Below are 20,819 nucleotides of genomic sequence, written 5' to 3'. Positions count from 1 at the left end.
GAGCTTCTTCAGAGAGACCTAGATAGACTTCACGAATGGTCAGAAAAATGGCAGCTGTGCTTTAATCCAACAAGGTGTAAAGTATTACACCTGGGAAACAGTAATCCCAAAAAAACTTATTGACTTGGTGGAGTTCAACTAAACCCAGTACTGAAGGAAAGGGACTTGGGTGTTACGATACGGTCAGACATGAAATTCTCTGAGCATTGTAAACAGGTTGCAAGGAAGGCCCATGTTGCCCTATCGATGATCTATCGAACTTTTGCAAGTAGAGATAGGGACGTGATAATCCCATTATACAATTTGTATAAGGCTTATGTTAGACCACACTTGGAATACTGTGTTCAAGTATGGAGACCGCACCTAAAGAAAGACATCGAGCTTCTTGAAAGGGTGCAAAGAAGGGTAACTCGCCTGGTGAGATCGGCAAAAGGGCGTCCTTATGAAGAAAGACTTCGAATATGTGGGTTGCAGAGTTTGGAAACTAGACACCTTAGAGGAGATTTGATTGAGGTGTTTAAGGCTCTGAGAGGCATCAGTAAAATGAATGAGGACGAAATTTTCAAGGTTATAAATGATGCTAGAACTAGGGGACATAAATTCAAGTTACGGGGGGAAATGTTTAGATTGGATTTATAACTCGCTGGCTAAATTATTTTAGCCAGCGAGTTATAAATTACTGGAATAAGTTGCCTTCGTGGGTGGTAGAGGCCGACAGTTTGGGGAAATTCAAAGCTCATCTGGATAGTACTTTCGGGTAAGGGAAGCGCATAGGATGATAGGTTTAAAATTTTTTTTTTTTTATTAATTATTATTATTTACTTTTTTATTTTATTTTTTTTGTTTTTATCATTGTTTTGTTCGGTTTTTTTTTTTTGGCTGGTGCAGCATAAGCCATAGGCTTTCTTGCACCATGCGGCCGTTACTAATACTAAAAAGTACCGCGGTTGGGACCAAGTATACATAGAAAATATGGGTGTTAGGGGAGAAGCAACAGATATCACAGTAAAATATATAAAAGTACCGTACAGTAAACTTCATGCTTCTTTTACACAACCAAAAAACAATAAGATGGACAATACATTAAGAGCAAGATATACAAAATGTTGCCTATTCTTTTAGGTCGCACCTTCATTTAATACGCAAACACGATAGTTTTCAAAGCGAAAACAAGTCAAAAATATGTCTGGATGAAATGCAAATGTCAGGAAAAATTGAGGAATGTAGTATTAAGAGGACAGCCTGCACCTGTATGTAGCGATATTAGGAAAAGCTTCACTAAGTTTACCAGTAATCGCCCTTCAGGTGTGCCACTATCTTATCAACGAAATCCGCGGTTGGGGAGGGATTACTGTATGTAAATTACGTTTTCCTTTCCGAAGGACACCTAATTTACCCACAATTATAAAGGGAGAGGAATTTTCGTCTAATTCATTCTTTTTTCCCTAGGTTATCAAATTCCTTTTCGGTTTTATTTTTGGAAGTTTTTGGTCATTTTGAGCTACGGATTTAGGTAGTGTTGGACCCTGGCCCATATGTTTAGAGGCCCTAAATATAAGGATGTGGGGGCATTTGGTCCGACAGTAATTATGTTGTTTTGCTTGGAGCCTGCACCTTGGTAAATCGGGCTTTGGTCATCCCACTGCTTTTATCGTATGCAGAAACGAAATGCTCTCTGTTCGTGCATAAAAATAGTTACTTTTTGCTCATGTTGTGTTTTTTTTTTTTTTTTTTTTTGTTAAATCATGAATTATGACTATTTGCTAATGCGCATGAAATGTAATGCATTGCGTTAGCGAAATAGTAAATAATTCATGAGCCCTTTCTATCGAGCCAGTCTGCTGGATTCTTGAATTTAATGAGTTGGGCACGTTGTTCATAATTGCATTCAATAAATGAAATAGTTGTATTTTAAAAATTTGAATTTTAAAATGACCAATTTCATCATTTAAATAACACTTTTCCAGTGCTACTGACTTTCGAGAAGAACCAGAACCTTACATCGTTCCCATTAGCAAAATAACAGTTTCAACTCTCTCGCAGTACCAAATCGTTTATGGGCTTCATTACAAACCATATTCTCTGCTCTCGAGGTTGTTTTAGGTACTGCTTTCGATTAAACTCTTTTCTTCCTAAGCCAGGCCACGCCTATTCTCCCCCGTAGTTGGATTCTGCTTCTTACCTCTATCAGTTGTGCCATCATTGTTTCGTCACTCGAAAATATTCTTTTGATTAAAAGTATCTGATATATCCAATCTTTGAGAACAAAGAGTTGTTAAAAGTTTCAAGACTGGTCTTGTGGCGTGCTAATTGTTTAGCTAATTAGGACTTCACTGCCAGTGCGCCATTAAAATTCCAGCCAAACCAAAGCCCTTTGAAGGTCTCGGTGAAGTGATGCTGCGATAGGAGACTTGGTGACGTGCCATGTTATTAGAGCCTCATTTTATTTACAGTTCACTACATGATGGGTGTCAAAATGACTTTAACTTGTCTTGGGCTTCAATAACGCTTTCAGTTTTTTTTTTTTTTTTTTTTTAACTGGCTGCTGATAGGGTTGAAAAAACTAATTTACATATTTATCTAAAATTGAATCCGTGAAATAATTGGAGGAGACGATAATGATAACCTGCTGTTCCTTACCGCACCCAGAAATATTTAGTACAATATAACTTAAGTACCTGGTTTAATCTGGTCACTTGAACTTCTGGAGAGAATGAAGAGACTTCACCCTCTTCAGAAATTTTATGTTTTTTTTTTTTTTTTTTTAATTGTGGTCTTCTGACCTGAATACTATATTCCGAATTCGGTCTAACCATCTTTTTGTAAAGAGAAATAATGACATTCTTTTCCCTACTAGCAAAGGCGCCATTAATCATAAGCAGAACACCATGTGCCTTCCTAGCGCCTATTTACATTGCATGGAAAATTTCATGTCAAATTGAATTAAAACACCTAAGTTTTTTTTTTTTTTTTTTTCGTCTTGAACACTTTTAGCTCCTTTACCTAGATTATACATGCTTCCAGTGTTTCCCCCGATGATAACCTTAATGTGCAACCATCCCCATTAGTCCCATAACCATTGAAGAAAGGAAAATTTGTAGAATAGAAAACAATTTTTTTTAACCTTAGTGGGTCACAAGAGAACTTCTGTTGTAGGTGGATGGGATAGTTTAAAATGTGCTTCGTTACAGTATTACGCATTCTTCTCTTCGTACAATAGCTAGTAATATTCATATACTTTTCTGTTCCTGCTAATTCTGATGCTGCTCCTTTGCGTGTCTTCATCTTTCTCAGCAAAGATGGCCGTCAGAATTTCTAAATGGGTAAAAGCTTTTAATATGATCTTGGTGGTTATTTATTTTGTGGGCTTCCTTCGGTAGTCAAATTTTTCACCATGTGATTTGAGTATATTGACCACATCAGCTCTCCCAGAATTATTTGGGCCAGACATTTTGTTAATCTCCACTGTTTATTCGCAGTATTGTATATCATGTGTTGGCTCTCCCAGTCCAAGATGATGAAGAAAATCTTTATTGTACAGTAAAGATACAATAATGTGCCCGCCACAGCCAGGAGGCCAGGGGCTTGACAATGATATAGGGTAATATAAAAATATGTACAGTATAAAAATTTGTGTAGTATAAAAGATTACATAACAATTAAAAACGTAGCATTAGCCATTCAATAGATATGAGTATGTACATAGTTGAGGCAGACAGTGCACCAAGGTATGTACAGGTTCATATGTACAAAGCACATATTTAAGCATATTCACACAAGTCAGAATATTTCACAGTGCCAAATTATTGTTCGGTATTGCATTTTCTTCTGAAGACAGTTCGTCGATTTGCCTGCGACGTGCCGTTATGCGCCTCATAGGAGATAGCAGATGGAGATATCAGTATGAGTCAACATCAGGGGCCAAACAAAAGGGGAACAAGTTCGGCCAACGAGCGCCTGTAATTGCGATCAGAAGCGAATTTCTGCAGGTCAACTCCGATCATTAGCAGGGCTTGTACTGTAGGAAGTACTTGTCCAGGTAGGAATCTGTCACTGATCTTCAGCCTGTTCCGTTGTAGCTGAAGAAGAGGGGTGGCTCGTAAGGAAGGAAGTGGAACATGCCACTGGCATATATCCCAGAAGTCAGGGGAGTTGATTTTGCCAACCAGCATTTTGACTGTGGTCACAGTTCTCCTCATGCTAATTATTTGAGGCAGCCGCGGGATTTGGAGTTGGTCGGCCATGCTAGTGGTCCTCTGCTGAGGGGGGAGTCGATGTTTGTGGGTTGCCCACTTCAATATCCAGTATTCACTGGCGAAGATGGGCTTCATGAGAGAAGGTACTGCGGATGCCCATATTTCAGAGGCATACAGAAAGGTAGGATACACAATGGTTTCCAGATATCTGATTGTGGTTCTTGCGTCTGTGTTATGAAGAAGATGTTGACGGGCAATCTAGCGCATTCGGTTGATCTTGCGTAGAACACATTCAATGTGACAGTTGAACCTAAGGTTTGGGTCGAAGGTTACACCGAGATCTTTGTGTTTAGTAACACTTGGAATAACTGCACCCTGCAGTGAGGGTTGTATGGATGTGGGACACTTCTTCAGAGAAAAAACCATAATAACGGATTTTTGGGGGTTCAGTTTGAGACCGAAATGGTTGAGATGGCTAGAGAAAGCTGTGATCTTATTACAGATTTCCGAAGTGATCACTCCCCTGTCGGCTGATGGTGGTATTTCCGTTAGGAACTTTATACCGTCGGCGTAGGTAATGACATCATCTCTGTTACACACAAACGGAATAAGGAGGGCGGTAAAAAGTAACCCCGATAAAACGCCACCTTGTGGCACACCAGCATTGATGGATCGGGTATAGCAGAGGTTACGATGAGTGAGGTACACTGTTCTGTTCCGGAGGAGCGAGTGCAGAAAAGCGAAAACGTCACCTTTGATCCGAAAGAAATTGGTTAGGAGATTCAGAAGGGCTGAGATGTTGAGGCTATCAAAAGCAGCTTCAATATCGGCATAAACAACCGCCATTTCTGATTTGGCCTCAAATGCATTTAAAATTTCCGTTTGGACTGCCAGAAGGTTGGAGACAGTTGATCTATTAGGGAGAACATAATGGAGTTGTTTTGATGATTGTGGAAGAAGATGGCGTGTTATATGCGGAAGGACTTTTTCCAGTAGCTTTAGGAGCGTGGATGCAGTGGAAATCGGTCTACAGTGCTTCGGCTGGCTTGGTAGTTGAACTTTAGGTAGTGGGGCAAGACTGTATTTGCTCCAGGATGCAGGAAACACTCTATGAGAGAGGATGGAGTTGAACAAGTAGAGCAGAGGATCAAGGATATATGGACTGAGGCACTTTACGATGAAATGTGGGATATCATCGATGCCAGCGGTGCATGACGGACGCAGCGAGTTGATGGCTTGACGAAGCTGCTGTCGATCGATTTTAATGGAAAACAGCTCATCATCTGGACTTGAAATGGGGTCTGGTTGGTAATCATATGGTTGTGTGATGTTGTCTTGGAATCTGGCTACATAGTTGATCCATTCAACTGGATTGAAATTGGAGTCTGGTTCAGAGTTACGGGTATATGGCACTTTGCCTTTGGATAAGGTCTTGTCAGTGTATTCTTTAATGGCTTGCGATTTCAGTCTGTTAAACAATGCTCTAGCTTTGGAGTACTGAGTTCGGTCATATGCTGTACCAGACTGTTTCCATTGTTTATGGAGGGACTGTTTGCACTTGAAACTGTAATTTAGCTCCGAAGATCACCAAGCATTAGTTCTAGCGGAGATACTGACCTGTTTAGCTGCTGAGAACATAGTAACAGTGTGCAACCATCTAGTTAATGTCTAGAGCCAGTTCCGGATCTCCTGATTCGAGAACTTCCCAGGGAATTAATCTTGTTGCATAAAGGCATCTGTTCGGTTGTAGAAAGGTGGGTGAGATGATGATCTTCCTTTTGACGTAGTGGGAGACATTAAAGTTGGGCGTTGGGAGCTGCAATAGGACTACGATGGGTTCATAATCGGATTCAAAGTGAGTTTCGGGTTTAATGTCGACGCTACAGGAACCAGACGATAATATGAGATCCAGGCGATGAAGACCTCTAGTTGGGCCTTCGTTTATGATCCTGAGGCCACTAGGTGCGATCTTAGCCATAAGTGACTCATGAAGATGTTGGAGATTTGGTGGTAAGTTAAAATCTCCACAGATGAGGTGGATAGCAGATGTGTGAAGCGTATTTATTAGCCAGGATGCAATATCATTGATTGTCTGAGCATCGGGGGTTGGGGGTGTATATATTGCACCGAGATCTAATAAGCAAGAGTTTTGAATACAATCATGCCATGGTGGGTTTTTATCATATTTGATATCTTAATTTCCTTCCATGCTGCTTCTCCCTTTTTATGAGCGTTTTGGATCTATTTTCTATTTAATGGGTGCAAAACGAGACTGGTACAAGTGAATTCAATAAATTGAAGGCGCATTATAGCAAAAGCCGCTTATGCGCCATCAAACCCCCATAACAACAAAAACAATCAATAAATGAATCAAGTAAACAGAATAAAAATGGCCTGTGGATTACTTTTAATAATGACGCTTCAATTTGGCAGTAAATCGCAATATTTTGGTGCGTTTTTTAATATTTCTGGAAATAATTTAATGTGTATTTATAACGACATGAGATATCGATCGTAATTTTTAAGTGTCGGTTTAATGATTCTTCTGGATGGGATTTCTTCATGAACGTTAGCTGAAATGCGCAAACTTTTTCTGTATCTTTGATTGGACTCTTTTACAACGTGATTAAATCACTTGCTGGACAACTACTTTTGACCTACTGATACTGACTGGACTACCGACTGGATCAAGAGAGACTTCGAAATAGGAACTCCTAAGGACATTGCGAATTAACCAGATCATCCCTGTTAGTGGTTTCTAAATATGCGGTCCTGATTGCATTCTAAGAACACATCCTGGCTGTGACACTGACTCGATTCTCTGAGTATTTTCAAAGTCCTTTTAGTTGTTTTTCCTTCTCTACAGCGAGATACTTGCTGGTTCATTACCTTGACAGTGGGCGTGATCTTCTGCTAGTGCCACTGGTTTGGACTACCAGTGACATTGGGATTGCTTGCGGCCACTAGTATTGCACTACGATGGATGTAGAATTTTTTATTTTTTCATTTAATTCTTTCCTGTTTTTTGTATTTTCTTTATTTTTTAAAATTTAATTTATTTTTTATATATATTTTTTGCCTGGTGTAAGGCAGTACGTGTATATTGGGGGCCCGCCTGGTCGTGGCGTGGACGGTTATTGCAAAGCAACTTTACCGGTGATCGCTGCTCCTTGGTAGTTAAGTGGCACCCAACTAAACAGCGTGCTCTCACGGATACACACTCAATGAAATATCGTTAAGTGAGGTATACCTGTAATGCAAAGTATTCAGTTTTCGAAGTATAGGAAATGCACTCAACATTGCCTCTCTTTTCGAACTGATATAACAGTAATTTTTTTTATTTACAAGCGATATTGTTGCTACGGTATCGATAAACGCAAAGAACTTTTAATATAATAATTTTCGGACTTTCTGGTCTTAAATATTCTGGACAAATTCGCCGTTGGGAACTGCAAGCTGTTGCAGCCATCCGACGAACGGGTACTGTGCCAATATGCTGTCCTTGACTCCAGCATTACTTTTTTTTTTTAATGAATTTTCGTTTAGAGATTGGATTCAAAGTTTAATTAACATGGCTCTATATTTATTCGTAGTTTTTCTTTTTACGTTTATTCAAATTGGAATGGCGCTTGCACTGGCGAAAGTTCAGGTACGCTACGAATTATGGGAAGGAACGACCTAGCAACAGACAAACATTAATCAAAAAAAATTTCAGCTTAAGAAAATTAAAACTACACATCTTAAATCAGTTAGAAAGCACACTTGTCGAATAAGGCATTATAAAATGTTATACCGTATTTTATTTTTATTTGACATCAAATGATTTTACTGGGACTGCTGTATGTTTACTGCATATCCCAGAAATATTGTATCTGTTGGTAAAAATCTTCTATACACTGATGAAGGTCATTCGTTGCTTCATCCGTATACCTTTCACCCACATAACTCGTGGTACCAACTGCGCATGTAAGCAATGAGTTTTTCGTACCAACAGTTTGTTGATGAGAAGGAATGGAACTGTAACGTGAGTCGCATATATAATTCTCTACTGTGTTCTACTATATTGGTAGTGTAATCCATTTGTTAATTTGCCACAAGCAATTAACAAATGGATTACACTGTTAAATTAGCAAAAGATGAATGTTTACTGTAATGGTCTGAACGATTTTACTACTTTCACAAGCGAATTGCATGATGGGAGCATAATCAATCCAGCATAAATTTTTCAATGAGGCAATCATCTGCAAGGATTTAAATTTAGTTCTTAGAGTAAAAACGAAATTGCAATTTATGGTAGTCATGTTGTTTCCTACGACGGAAAACACCTAGCTATTCGGGAATAAATATAATGATGTTCTCCAAATATTTCAAACTTTCTCCTCATAAAATGACTGTCTGCAATCAAAGTTAAGAAAATAAGCATTTCTTTCCGAGTCAACGCAAATTTGTATTGCGTGTGTAGTGTGGTTGCTCAATGCCAACACTCGCGTGGCGTCCAAACTATAGAATCATCACTACTATACAGATAACCTGGCCACTTTATTAAGTACACCTATCCAATAACGAGTAGGTCACACTTTAATTCTCAGAACAGCCTGGATTGGTGGATGTGGACTCAATGAGATGACGGAAAGCGTGCCACGAGGATGCTGGTCAATGTTGACTCAACTGCTTCGCACGGTTGTTGCAAATTGGATGGTTGTGGATCTATACTCAGAGGAGCTCGTTCCGACTCATTCCGTAAGTGCTCAATTTGACTGAGGCGATTGAAAAGGCATTGTAAAATGGCGAATTTGTTGGAAGAACCCATTCGCGGATGGATACTCCGAAGCCATTAAGGGATTCCCGTGGCCAAAACAACTTCCCGATAAATTGTGGCTCCACCGGCATCAAGAACCCGAAAACACTTCCCACACCATTGTATTGCTACCTCTAGCCTGTATTGTTGGCAGGATGGGTTCGTGAACTCTTTTTTACGACATATTCTCGTCTGCCCTCGTGGATAACACAGTTCATCTGTCCCACACCGTGTGGAAAAGATCAGAGTTTGAGTCCAGGCAATGAGACGAAGAATTTTTATGGGCCTTTTTCACAACGCGGTTAAGTTAGTCAATCTCAGGCGAGGGTAGCATGGTTTTCTGTCCCGGAAACTCTGGTTTTCTTTCCAGCAAACAGCAAATCGACCACAGAACACACGCAATTTACAGACCTAATTGATTTGCTCCATTTCATGAAAAGGGTAGGTGCAGTGCACCTAATAAAGTGGCCAATCAATGTGAACTCCAGTAGTTTGTCGGCTATGCTGTATTGATTATGAAACTCATAAGGCTACAGCTTCACCGTGCGCGATTAATATATTTATGAGACTTAAACTTCTGTACGGAGTCTTGTGCACTGAAAGTTTTATACTTGTTAAAAACATTTAACCAGGAGTTATACTAAACTAAACTATTATATAGGGTCACCTGGAAAGTAACTTTCAACTACCCATGTGCATTGCGTGTGCACTGGACGAAAAACCTCAGTTTTTTTCGGGGGTAAGACCTTTCTATCTAAGCCTGAGACCGACTAACTCAGCCACGCAGTGAAAAAAAAAGCTCATAAAAGTTCCACGCATCATTGACGGGCGTTTTTCATCTTGTGTTGGGAGGACGGTGACAATACCACTGTGCTACCGCGCAGACTAACCAGGAGTATAGATTCTATTCACTTATTGCCAACGAATCGGTTATACAGTTGTCACCAGTTTACAAGACAATGCAATTAAAAGTCGAACACTGGAAAGCGGAACAGCAGTACCGAGAAGATGGTCAGCCATTGGTCAGGAAATGTGCTTTTTAAGAGAACGATAACTTTTGTGGTATATTTTAAGAAAATAGCTGACAATAAATTATATGAATCTGAGCAATGCTTTTCGTCATTTTGAATGGGCATTTAATCTAATCAACCAATAACAGACAGTACTGACCAACTTCCATAATGCGATTAGTTTAACAAAATGGTAGTTTGTTCAAAATTATGGTCACAGGAAAAGTAAGCTTTCTAAAAATATTTCTCTAAATTACGGGTTTTTTTATGTATATATTGAAACAGCCATGACTGCAAGGGAAAAGTTAGCAAGTACTTGCGTTACATCAGCCACATCTAGTCTTCCGACAACGGGTCATAGAATTGAACCTTCGGTGTCTACAGTGGTGGACAAAAAGCGGCATCCCCTTAAAAAAAAAAAGTAACGTTTGTAGTGAAACGTATAAGATATATATGTTTGATTACAGTAATTTTATTTGTCGCAAAGCAAAGGTATTGCGTCAGATAACGCTTCTATTACATCAGACAGTAATTATAAAGTATTGCATCAGCCGTTTCTATAAATGCGGCGTCGGAAGAAATGCACGCTCATTAGTATCCTATTTTGCGGAAGTGTAAGCATGGCTCCATATGTTCAGTTGTCACCAAGAGAAAAAAGTGTAGCCGTTGCTCTGTCCCAGGTAGGGCTTTCTCCGCGTGCTATCACTGATAAAATAGGCTGCCACCAGTCAGCAGTATTCCGGGTGCTGAAATTAAAGCGTGAAACCGGTGATCTGAAGGGAAGACCTGGATTAGGCCGTAAGAGAGTGACTAAGCTTTCCCAAGATCGATATTTGAAACGGCTATGCCTTCGTAATCGCCATCTAGTGCGCCTGATCTAAAACGTGACTTTGAGATGGCCTCTAGTGTTGAAACAAGTGCACGAGTTATCCAAAGACTGCTTTCGGAATGTGGTGTGCACGCCTGACCACAAATGAGGAAGAAGCGACTTGCTTGAGCTAAAACAAATCTTTCATGTACGAAAGAGCAATGGGACACCATCATCCTTTCTGACAAATCGAAATTCAACCTGCATGGCTCGGATGGAAAGCGATATGTAAGAAGACGAAAATCGGAGGCATGTTATCCTGACTAAATAACACGGACTGTAAAGTTCCACGCCGGTCAGATGGTCTCTGGGGATGCATAATAAGCAAAGGGGTGGGACGAATTAAGTTTATTAATGGAACGGTGAATGCAGAAACAAACCTACACTGCTATCTTGGTGGAGTGCCTGAAACCCGTTATTAGGGATCACCACACAGACGTACAGAACTACATTTTTCAACAGGACTCAGCACCTTGCTACACAGCAAAGTTGGTAAGTTTTATGCTATTTAGATTTAATGATGGGTTGGGCCTCCGTAGCCGAGTGGTCAGTAGCGGGGAGTACAGTAGCATATGCTCTTTGAGTAGATCGGGGTTCAAGTTTCCGACTGCTGAATACGGTCGATCTGCCAACCCGCACTGGACCAGCGTGGCAGTATGGTCCATTTCCCTCAGCATGAATTGTTGAGGCTTCCATCCTGCAGTGGGTTGATAATGGCTGCACTTTACCTTTTTTTTTTTTTTGTGTGTCTTGTCTCACAAGGCTTAAAACATACTCACACCAATGTTTTCTCTCTTTTTTTTTTTTTTTTTTTCTCCCGTAAGGTGCAGTCATACATCAGAAATGCTGGCATTACAGTGTTGGACTGGCCCGAAATAATCAGATTTGAACCCTATTGAAAATTGCTGGTACATAATGTTGTCTAAAATTGCTCAGAAGAAGCCAACAAGTAAGATTCAGCTGCAGGAGAGCATTGTAAGGGTGTGGTACCACGAAATTGGGCAACCGTATATCCTGATTAACTCTATGCCAGATCGTTGCAAAGCTGTAATTGCAGCTCGAGGAGGAAGAACAAAATATTGAGTACTTAGTTTGCTAATTTAATTTACTTTGCTGATTTACAGCATAATACTAGTATGTTAACTTGTCATTTCAGTTTGAATACGTAAATGCAATAAAATGTATGTTTGGTTGTCATGATTTCCATTTGCATGATTTTCCATATTTCCATTAATTACCATTTTACCCTTTGAGAAAATATTTATGGCAATTAGGTATATCAGGTGGAGTCTTAATTGGATTTCATTCACAGAGATATCCCATCTAACAAATGCATTTCGAAAATTTCTGCAACCCACAATGCAGCGCAAAACACACTTGCAAAATTCACAAGTGATGCTGGGTTTTTTTTTTTTTTTTTTTTCGTTCGCCGCTGTATATTGGTAAATTTGGTAGAATAGGGTGGAATTCAGCTATACCCAGCGGATTAACTCAGCTATTGCAGAAGTAGTGCAATTGAATCTTTCTGCACGTAGCTATAACAGGAAACTGAAGTTTGCACATAAAATAAAACTGCTTGTCCTTTCTATCGACTTAACTTTAACCTGGCAAAAGAAATCTGACAAGTTATTAACCCTTAATAATAATTAACCGTTAATAATAATAGAGGAAATTTAGGTAAAGGGTAAAAAAATATATTACGTCATTTTTTATCTAGATTCAAAAGAGAACCCGCAACAACTCCATTTCGTAACCTTGTTGAGATATTTGGTCATGGGACTGATCGAACTCTTTGTCATCAACCAATAAAATTTAACTCTGAATAAATGAAAGGAAGCGCATCGAACGTTTGGCTGGCGGAATCTGAATAACTACTGGACCCTGCCATATGATGCTTTGTACAAATTAACTGTTTCCAACTGACAATGAACCAGAGTACACAGGAACAAGTTTCGATGTTCGTTGAACCTGTTTTTAATAGCCTCTTATTTTCTTTTACAGTCGTAAATACCACTGTCACATTCTAATGTTATTCTTCTCTTCTTAGGAACTCAAGAGGAGCAGAGTAAAATGACCCCTATCGGAGGTAAGAGCCAAATTACATTCAATACAACTTCAAACTCGAACATACTTTAGCTTACTTCTCTAGTCGTGACTGTCTATAAACAAGAGCTGCATTTCTTCATTTCCTGTATCTGGTGCGCGCACATGTGAACATTGAAGATAACTTCACCCTCAGGGGGAGTAGGGGAAAGCACAACTCACAAAGCCAGTTATTAGACCGAGATTCATCAGTGAATGTTGGAAGTAGAGTTTACCTTAAGGAACAGTAATTGCAGTCCTTAATTATGCACATTTTAGGTATTCGTTCCAAAAAAGGGAATGAAAAGGAGCTTTCCAGTTTAACCTTGGCCTTAATAATGAAAGGCGGTTTCTCTACGGAACACACAGTGAACATGAACAAACAAATCATAAATCAAGGAAGCAAGAGCCTTTCGTATTCAGGAAAATAATCAAATTGAGATCTTTAAGTTAAGACTGACTTCGGTTTTGAAGAGCAAAGTTGTTTTAAACACTCCACACTTTGTATTGACGAGAACAGACCAGCCCGACTATTGTATTTGCCTACTTTAAAAAAATAATAAATTTTCTGTTTATACTCCGGGACGACCAAACGGTCAGAGAAATTCACAAGATAGACAGAATACAAGAAACAGCACCGTATTCAGCAGTCACGGGCTTGAACCCCGGTCATTCAAGGCACGTGTACTTATGCACCCGCGCGCCTGACCACTAGGGTACGGAGGCCTTAATTTGGTATCCGCCTACAGAGAAAACCATTCATCGTAGAGACAAAGTATGTGGAAGTGGACTGATTCAATTTTTGCATAAGAGATTTGCCCAAAAGAAGTTTATTAGGTGGTAAGGCATAAGTTACTGATTCAGCTATCCCATATGTAATCAAATTGCTGCACAATTCATTAAGGGTCTTCAAGGTCAGATTTACCGAAGTGCAATGGAAGAAGCTCTCCAGGTTCCAACGCAATTATTATTGGTACAGTGACCTCTACAACCTTATTTTTGGGCCTCTAAAAATATGTGCGCCAGGACCTTAGACTAAACAAATCCATCATATTTTTGAAACCCTTATATGTATAACTTTTATTCTGCATAATATAAAGGATCTTCATAGAAATATTTTATTTTTTCCATAAATGACTTATCAATTCGACTAGAAAATCTAATCCTACAGATGCATGTCACTTCAGCATTAGTAGTGGCAAACGATGAAAAGAAAGCAAGCTGTTTGTTATTTGGTTTTTAGGAGAATTAGCAACTAAGGCCATATTGCTCCGGGATATGCGGTGGTCATTCCCTGACCTTTCCGCATCCTCCGTATTTGGTGGTGACGGGCTCGAACCCCGGTCTAATCAAGAAGCGTGTGCTACGCACTGCTGCTCCTTCCCACCTAGCTACGGAGGCGCCAGAAAGCAAGCTTATACAGCAACACTTCCCGTATCATCACCTCTCCATCCCCTCCTAATGGTTTGTCTAGCTCTTCCTTGAATTTATTTAAACTGTCCCGTTTACAAAACCAGACGGAAGTTTATTCAAACAATCGCCTACATACTAAGGCAAATTTCTGCGCATCTGTCCTGCAACTATCCTTCCTCAGTTTGAATGTTTGTAGTCTGAGCAAGAGGAAGCATGATGCCATCAGCACTGAGCTTACTCAATCCATTCAAAGCCTTTATCACCTCAATAAGATCGCCTAGCAGGTGCCTAGTCTCCAGACGCTACGATTTACAGAACTGAAGTCTTTCTTGGCAAGAGCAGTCATTTGTTCCCTCACTAAATTTGTTGCTCTTCCCTGCATTCATTCCAATAGATCCGCCTTCTTCCTAAAATGAGATTTCCACACCTGTATGCAGTATTCAAGATGTGTCCTAATCATTGCCTTGTACAACACGATAATCACTTCCTTGTTCCTGCTGGCAAAATTCCTGTATATCATTGATAAGATCCTATGAGTACTAGTAGCCCTTCTGCATTATGATTACCCACAATGTTTTTCATCCCCTGCTACCCTCAATAATCAAACCTTGACCAGGCAGCATAGTGGATCTGCGGTAGCTGTTGTGGCATAATTTGGATGGTTAACATTCTCAGAAGAGATTTCTCAAAGAGCTTTAATAGGCTTGATGCAGAAGAAAAATGGACGGAAGTGACTGGGATGAGAAGCAGAGCGTATTTTCAGCACCAGTCTCACTAGATAGCCATGCCACATAGGAGAGAAAAAATTTGATTAAGGATCAAATTGTTAAATAACGACAGGATGGGATAAACAACAAATGTACTGAGGCATTTCACCATAAACAGGAATTCCGTCGGCACCGGATGCGGCCGTAGGGGCTAAGCTATTTATTGCGTCGATCAGATGGTATTTGGTGAGTTGAACTGAATTTAAGGGGTCTGTCGAAATGGAATTGATTGGGAATTGCATTGGTGTAATGGATTCAGGCTGAGCGGCGAATCTAGTTGTATGATCGAGCCAACTGCCCATATTGAGTGAGTCAATGGCGTCCTCTGATTGAATTCTATGGAAGGGCTTCCCCTTATTTATGGTAGCCTCTAGGCGAAGTTTCATCGCCTCCCTCTTGTTTCGAATAAAAAGCGCCCTAGCTCGGGAGAAGGCAGTTCTGTCCGAAGGTGAGCGGGAGTTTTTCCACTTTTTGTGCATGTTCTATTTAACGTGGAAGCTTTCGGAGACTTTTGAATTCCACCAGGCCAGATATGAGCCCCTAGGCCCCCAGGGGCTCACATCTGGCCCTTCAACAATTTCATGATCTTAGTTTTGTTGAAGTTAACGAGCACGTCATTTGGTGAATATTGAGGTGAGGCTACTTAGCGATTTTTCCAGTTCTTTTAACTGTTCTTCCACAACTATTATCTACATATTTTATGTGGTTTGTGATAATAGAGTACAGAAAAGGGCAACGAGATTGGTGAGGAGAACAAAGGGTTGCTCTTACCAAGAAAGGCTTAAGTTCTGAAAATTGCAGCGTCTGCAGACTAGGCACCTGCAAGGTGATCTGATCGAGGTATATAAGGCCTTAAATGGTTTGGGCAAGCTAAATGCTAGTGGGATTCTTCCTTTTGTCGAGATTGCGCACCTGAGGTATAAATTCAGAGGGGCTCACATCCGGTGAGTATGGGCTTGGCACACCCAGGATCCTGAGCTGGATATCATCATTCTTCTCTCTAGGAAATTTTTTTTTTTTTGCCTGTGCAGCAAAAGCCCCAGGCTTCCTTGCACCATATGGCTAATAATGAAAAGGGCAGTTGCAGATTAGATGTGTGGAAATTTGCCTTTAGCCAACGGGCGGTTGATTGCTAGAACAAACTTCCATCTATTGTGGAAGTTTTTTTTTTTCTATGTAAATCCCAAACACGAGAGGTATTAGAACCGATAGTACTTAGTACCGTGCTTGGGTTGGAGGTTGAGAAGACGAAAGAAGATATTTGTTGACATTGGGCTTGAACTTCTGTAGACCGTAATTTTCAGGAAATACGTAAGAGGGAAGGTTATTCCAGAAAACGGCAGTTGAATGAATAAACGAGGAAAATGAAAAGTTGGTTCTGTGAGTTTGAAGTTGGACAGTAAATGGATGTTGGCAACAAGTGTTCGGACTGCTTTGAAAGAGAGCGGGAATTATAGAAGCCAATTCAGAACAGTGCCCATGGAAATATCTGTAGAAGAGGCATGCAGAAGAAACAGTACGACTATGAGCGAGTGGAGAGACTCTGTTAGAAATGAATCATTAATTAACCTAACTGCCCTCTTCTGAATGGAATCAAGCAGCCTGAGAGGTTTTGGGACACCACCCCAGATGTGGGAACAATATTCCATGGCAGGGCGGATTTGCGATTTATACAGAGTGAGCAGCTATTTGGAAGAAAAGTAACGCCGAGAGCGAAAGAGAAAACCAACTTTTTTAGATGCAGAGGAAGCAATATTTGTAATGTGCTTGTGCCAACAGAGATTAGAAGTCAGGGTAATCCCCAAAAGAGATATATCATTTTGCCTAGAAATCAGAGTGTCACTAAAGATAAGCATAGGAGCAGAAGAATCCTTTTTGCGAGATATAAGACAAGACTGAGTTTTAGAAGGGTTGAAATCAACTGAGTTGTCTTTGCCCCACTGGAGAATTACCTGAAGATCGGCATTTAAGGAATTGGTAGCAGATTTTCGAGAAGTTGAAGCTGATTGAGCAGGGCAAGGTTTCTCAAAATGGAAAGTGGAATGCAATGTGCTATCATTGGCAAAACTATGGATAGGATTTCCAGTCAATGGAAGAAGGTCATTAATATACAAGGTGGAAAGAACTGAACCTTGGGGGACACCGGAATTAGTGGAGAAGTTAGAAGACAGCCATCTACCATCACCCTCAGTGAGCGATCAGAGAGAAAACTGGATAGCCAATTACTAAAAACAGTTTGCAAACCATAAGATGGAAGCTTGTTTAGAAGACGTTTATGCCAAACACGATCGAAAGCCTTTGAGATGTCAAGAGCAACTACTTGTGTTTCACCGAACCTTTCCATTGAATTAGTCCATAAATGGGTAAGGTAAGACAGAATATCACCAGTGAATCGACACTGACGGAATCCATACTGGCGATCGTTGATCAGATGGAAAGGTTCTAGGTAGTTTAAGAGTTGGCGGTTAATTGATTTCTCCATTACTTTAGAAAGAGTAGAAGTAATTGTAATGGGACGATAATTGGATGGGAGAGATTTGTCAACCTTTTTAGGAACTGGCTGGATATGAGAATTTTCAAGCAGAAGAAAAAACACCTTCGGAATAAGAAAGTTAAAAAAGGCGGCAAAGAATAGGAGTAAGTTCAGGAGCACAGGTTTTGAGAACAAGTGGAGAAATGCCATCGGGACCTGGAGCTTTCTGAGCATCAAGATTCTTGAAAATGCTTCTGACATCCTTTTGACGGAAAACCACAGGAGGCATTGAATGGAGCGTATTGGGAATGGTGGGAGATGTTTTACCAAGATGATTAATGCATGAGTTGGAAGAAAAATGGGATGCAATAAAGTCAGCTTTATCCTTGGCTGAAGTGACAACAGAACCATCTGGTTTGGACAGAGATGGGCAAAAGTTGCGGCCAGTAGCTTTGGAAAGAGACCGGAATGCTCGACTACCATTAGGGCAAGAAGCAAGTTTTCTACTCAGCCTGTTCAAACTCTAGTTTGGACTGATTAATAACTGCTTTACAATTGTTGCGAGCTTTGGTGTAGGCAGAAAATGAAACTGAAGAATTAGAAACAAGCCAATTACGATATGCAACATTCTTCTCTTTATTCGCCTTAGCACATTTATTGGAAAACCAAGGTTTAGATAAAGGACGAGATTTTAAAGTGGAGTGTGGGATAAAGGATTTCATTCCTGCAAGAGTAATTTTACTGACACGATCTGAGCAAACGTTGACATCAGAAGTTTTGAAACAGTAATCCGACCAAGGAAAAGAAGAAAAGAAGTCTTTGCAGGTCATCCCATTTTGCATTCTTGTAATGCCAAACAATATGAGGTTGGGAATAGCCATGAGATAAAGGTTCCATTGGAGTAGAGACAATCGCCATGTTGTGATCTGAAGTGCCTAAAGGACCTCTCACTTCAACCGTGTACTTAGAAGGGTTGTTTGTGAGAAAAAGATCAAATGTATTGGCTGTATGATTAGGATTGTCCGGTATTCTTGTAGGTAAATGAACAATCTGTGCAAAGTCATTAATTGCAAAAGCCTCAGCATCTCGACCAGCTGGGTCGGTGTAACTAGAAAACGGAAGCCAGCTGGAATTGTGAACATTAAAATCACCAAGGAAAATTACTTCACTGTTAGGAAAGTTTGACTGGATAAAGTCAAAGAGCTCCCAAGTGATTAGTGGAGTTGGAAGAACGGTAGAGACAACAGATAAATTTTACAAAATGAGGTAGAGAGATTTTAAGCCAGAGGAGATTCCAAATTGCCAAGTTTCTGACAGGGAATATCAGAACGGACATATGCACAAGTGCCATCTTTGAGGCGAAGGGAATCATAAGCGAATAATTTGGGAATTTGAGATGAGCAGTAGTTGAATCAACCGATAACAGCTTCTGTCAGAAAAAGTACATGGGGTTTGGCAGACTGCAAGTGGAAATGGACATCGTTGAGATTAGAATTGAGACCACGTATATTTGTGAAATGAATTAGGAAATGCTTGGGAGGTTTAGATATTTTCGCAGATAAGCTTGCTCTATTAGTTTGTCAATTCATAGTGTATTCAATAGTAATAAAAAGTGGGTGTGTCATGCTGTATGAAGTAAGGAAATTTTTGGATATGGCATACACATGGTAAGAATATACTCAGATCCTTGACAAAACGTGGCCTCGACAATGCTCCCCGCATACACTACTCGGACTCCCTCTAGTCACTATCTGGCAGAGTAGAGGTAGCAAGATTATACACTAACTGATCCGGAAACCTCCTAGAGAGTTACCAATAGGTTCGGTTCGGTGTACTAACTAGTGGCCGGCCTGCGAACACCGTTTTAGAGCTGTACCCTCAAAATGTAAGAAATATTGGATCTCGCCACGATTTTCATCATAACCTCAAAAGTCATCAATCATACTGTATAATGGAAGAGATGGAGAAGGGTTGACCGGAACTTAGCTCTAGAGACTAAACTTGGGTTCCACCACTTCAAGCCTCCAATAAGCAAAGTGGTGGTATTGCACCGGTTGATGAGTCATCTACCACCTTAAATAAATTTTATTTATCATAAGTAAATTTAAGGAAGAACTGGACAAACTTTTGGAGCGAATGTATGGGTGAAATGGGAAGTTTGGTTTTTTTATTTTCTTTTTAGATGATGCTGTATAAGCCTGCTTTCTTGCATCATATGCCTCTACTAATGATAATAATACTTGACGTTTCAGTAATTTAATGGCAAAAGAGGAATTCGCCGGCTATGAATTACGTTGTACTAATATAGATTGCGAAAAAAACTAGTTATGAATTACCCTCTTCTGGAAATAAACGAACTTTCTGATATTAGAAAGCTTTTACTTTATACATAGATTTTTAGTTTGCAGCAAATTTCGAACGCTATAGGTGCCGATCCAGGAAATAACTGAATATTTGATTTTTGCGATACTTTTAGCATATTTCGAATTCGAACCACGATAATGGGAGACTCTGCTATTAAAAGTTGCGATAATTTATTTATTCCAGTAAAGGATACTGAAAGGGTAGAATTTAATATATGAGTAATTAGGTTGGTAGCAAACCTAACTTAATTTTGTATAAAATTACGGGATGCAACCAATGAATTTTTTTTTCTTCATACTGCTGTTACTTTTCTTCAGCGACATCTACCGAAGAAATAAGTAACCATATATATATATATATTTTTTAAAGATCTTCGGCTTGAGTGTATTCAACCGGAGTTTTCGGCTCCAAAATAAATCTACAAAATTAACGGTTGAATAATACCATTTTAATTGAAATTAAAGAGCGTTTATTATTCTGGAGTCATAATTTTCTCATAATAATATATTAAATTTAAAATCGTGCCTATACGGAATAGACGTATACTGAGACAAAAGGTAATAACACAGTGACCTAAATGGAGACATTATTTCGAATATGGAATACGTCTACAGCTGTCCTTTCCACTGTTTGGACCTTGAAAGTTATGCAAATAACTTGTTTTCCTGTCCTCCTTTTTAGCTATTTTAGTGTTTCCCGTTTCCACCGCAAGTCCTTGACCAAATAAGATCAATAATTTTCGATGCCAAGGGAGCAAAAAAATATAAGCAAGGAATAGAGATGACTGTTATTCGAATACTAAGAAAATTAAGTCGTAAAGACAACAATTCTACTATTTTAAATCAAAC

The 20,819-nt window shown here is 39.7% G+C and overlaps 1 protein-coding gene across 1 annotated transcript in view; it reads left to right on the top strand.

Moving 5' to 3' along the window:
- LOC150085177 (WAP four-disulfide core domain protein 1-like) overlaps positions 1–20,819 on the top strand; it is a 95,700-nt gene that overhangs the window by 42,722 nt on the left and 32,159 nt on the right. Inside the window, exon 4 of the mRNA XM_090373069.1 lies at positions 12,920–12,958. Within this exon, the coding sequence (XP_090229195.1) occupies positions 12,920–12,958 (39 nt within the window). The remainder of the gene's footprint in view (positions 1–12,919; positions 12,959–20,819) is intronic.

This window comes from Mastigoproctus giganteus, chromosome 5 (assembly GCF_048544385.1).
Source record: "Mastigoproctus giganteus isolate SK-2022 chromosome 5, ASM4854438v1, whole genome shotgun sequence".
Lineage (NCBI taxonomy): Eukaryota > Metazoa > Arthropoda > Arachnida > Uropygi > Thelyphonidae > Mastigoproctus > Mastigoproctus giganteus.
The sequence above is the reverse complement of the archived record's forward strand: the minus strand, read 5'-3'. Positions and strand labels throughout refer to the sequence as shown.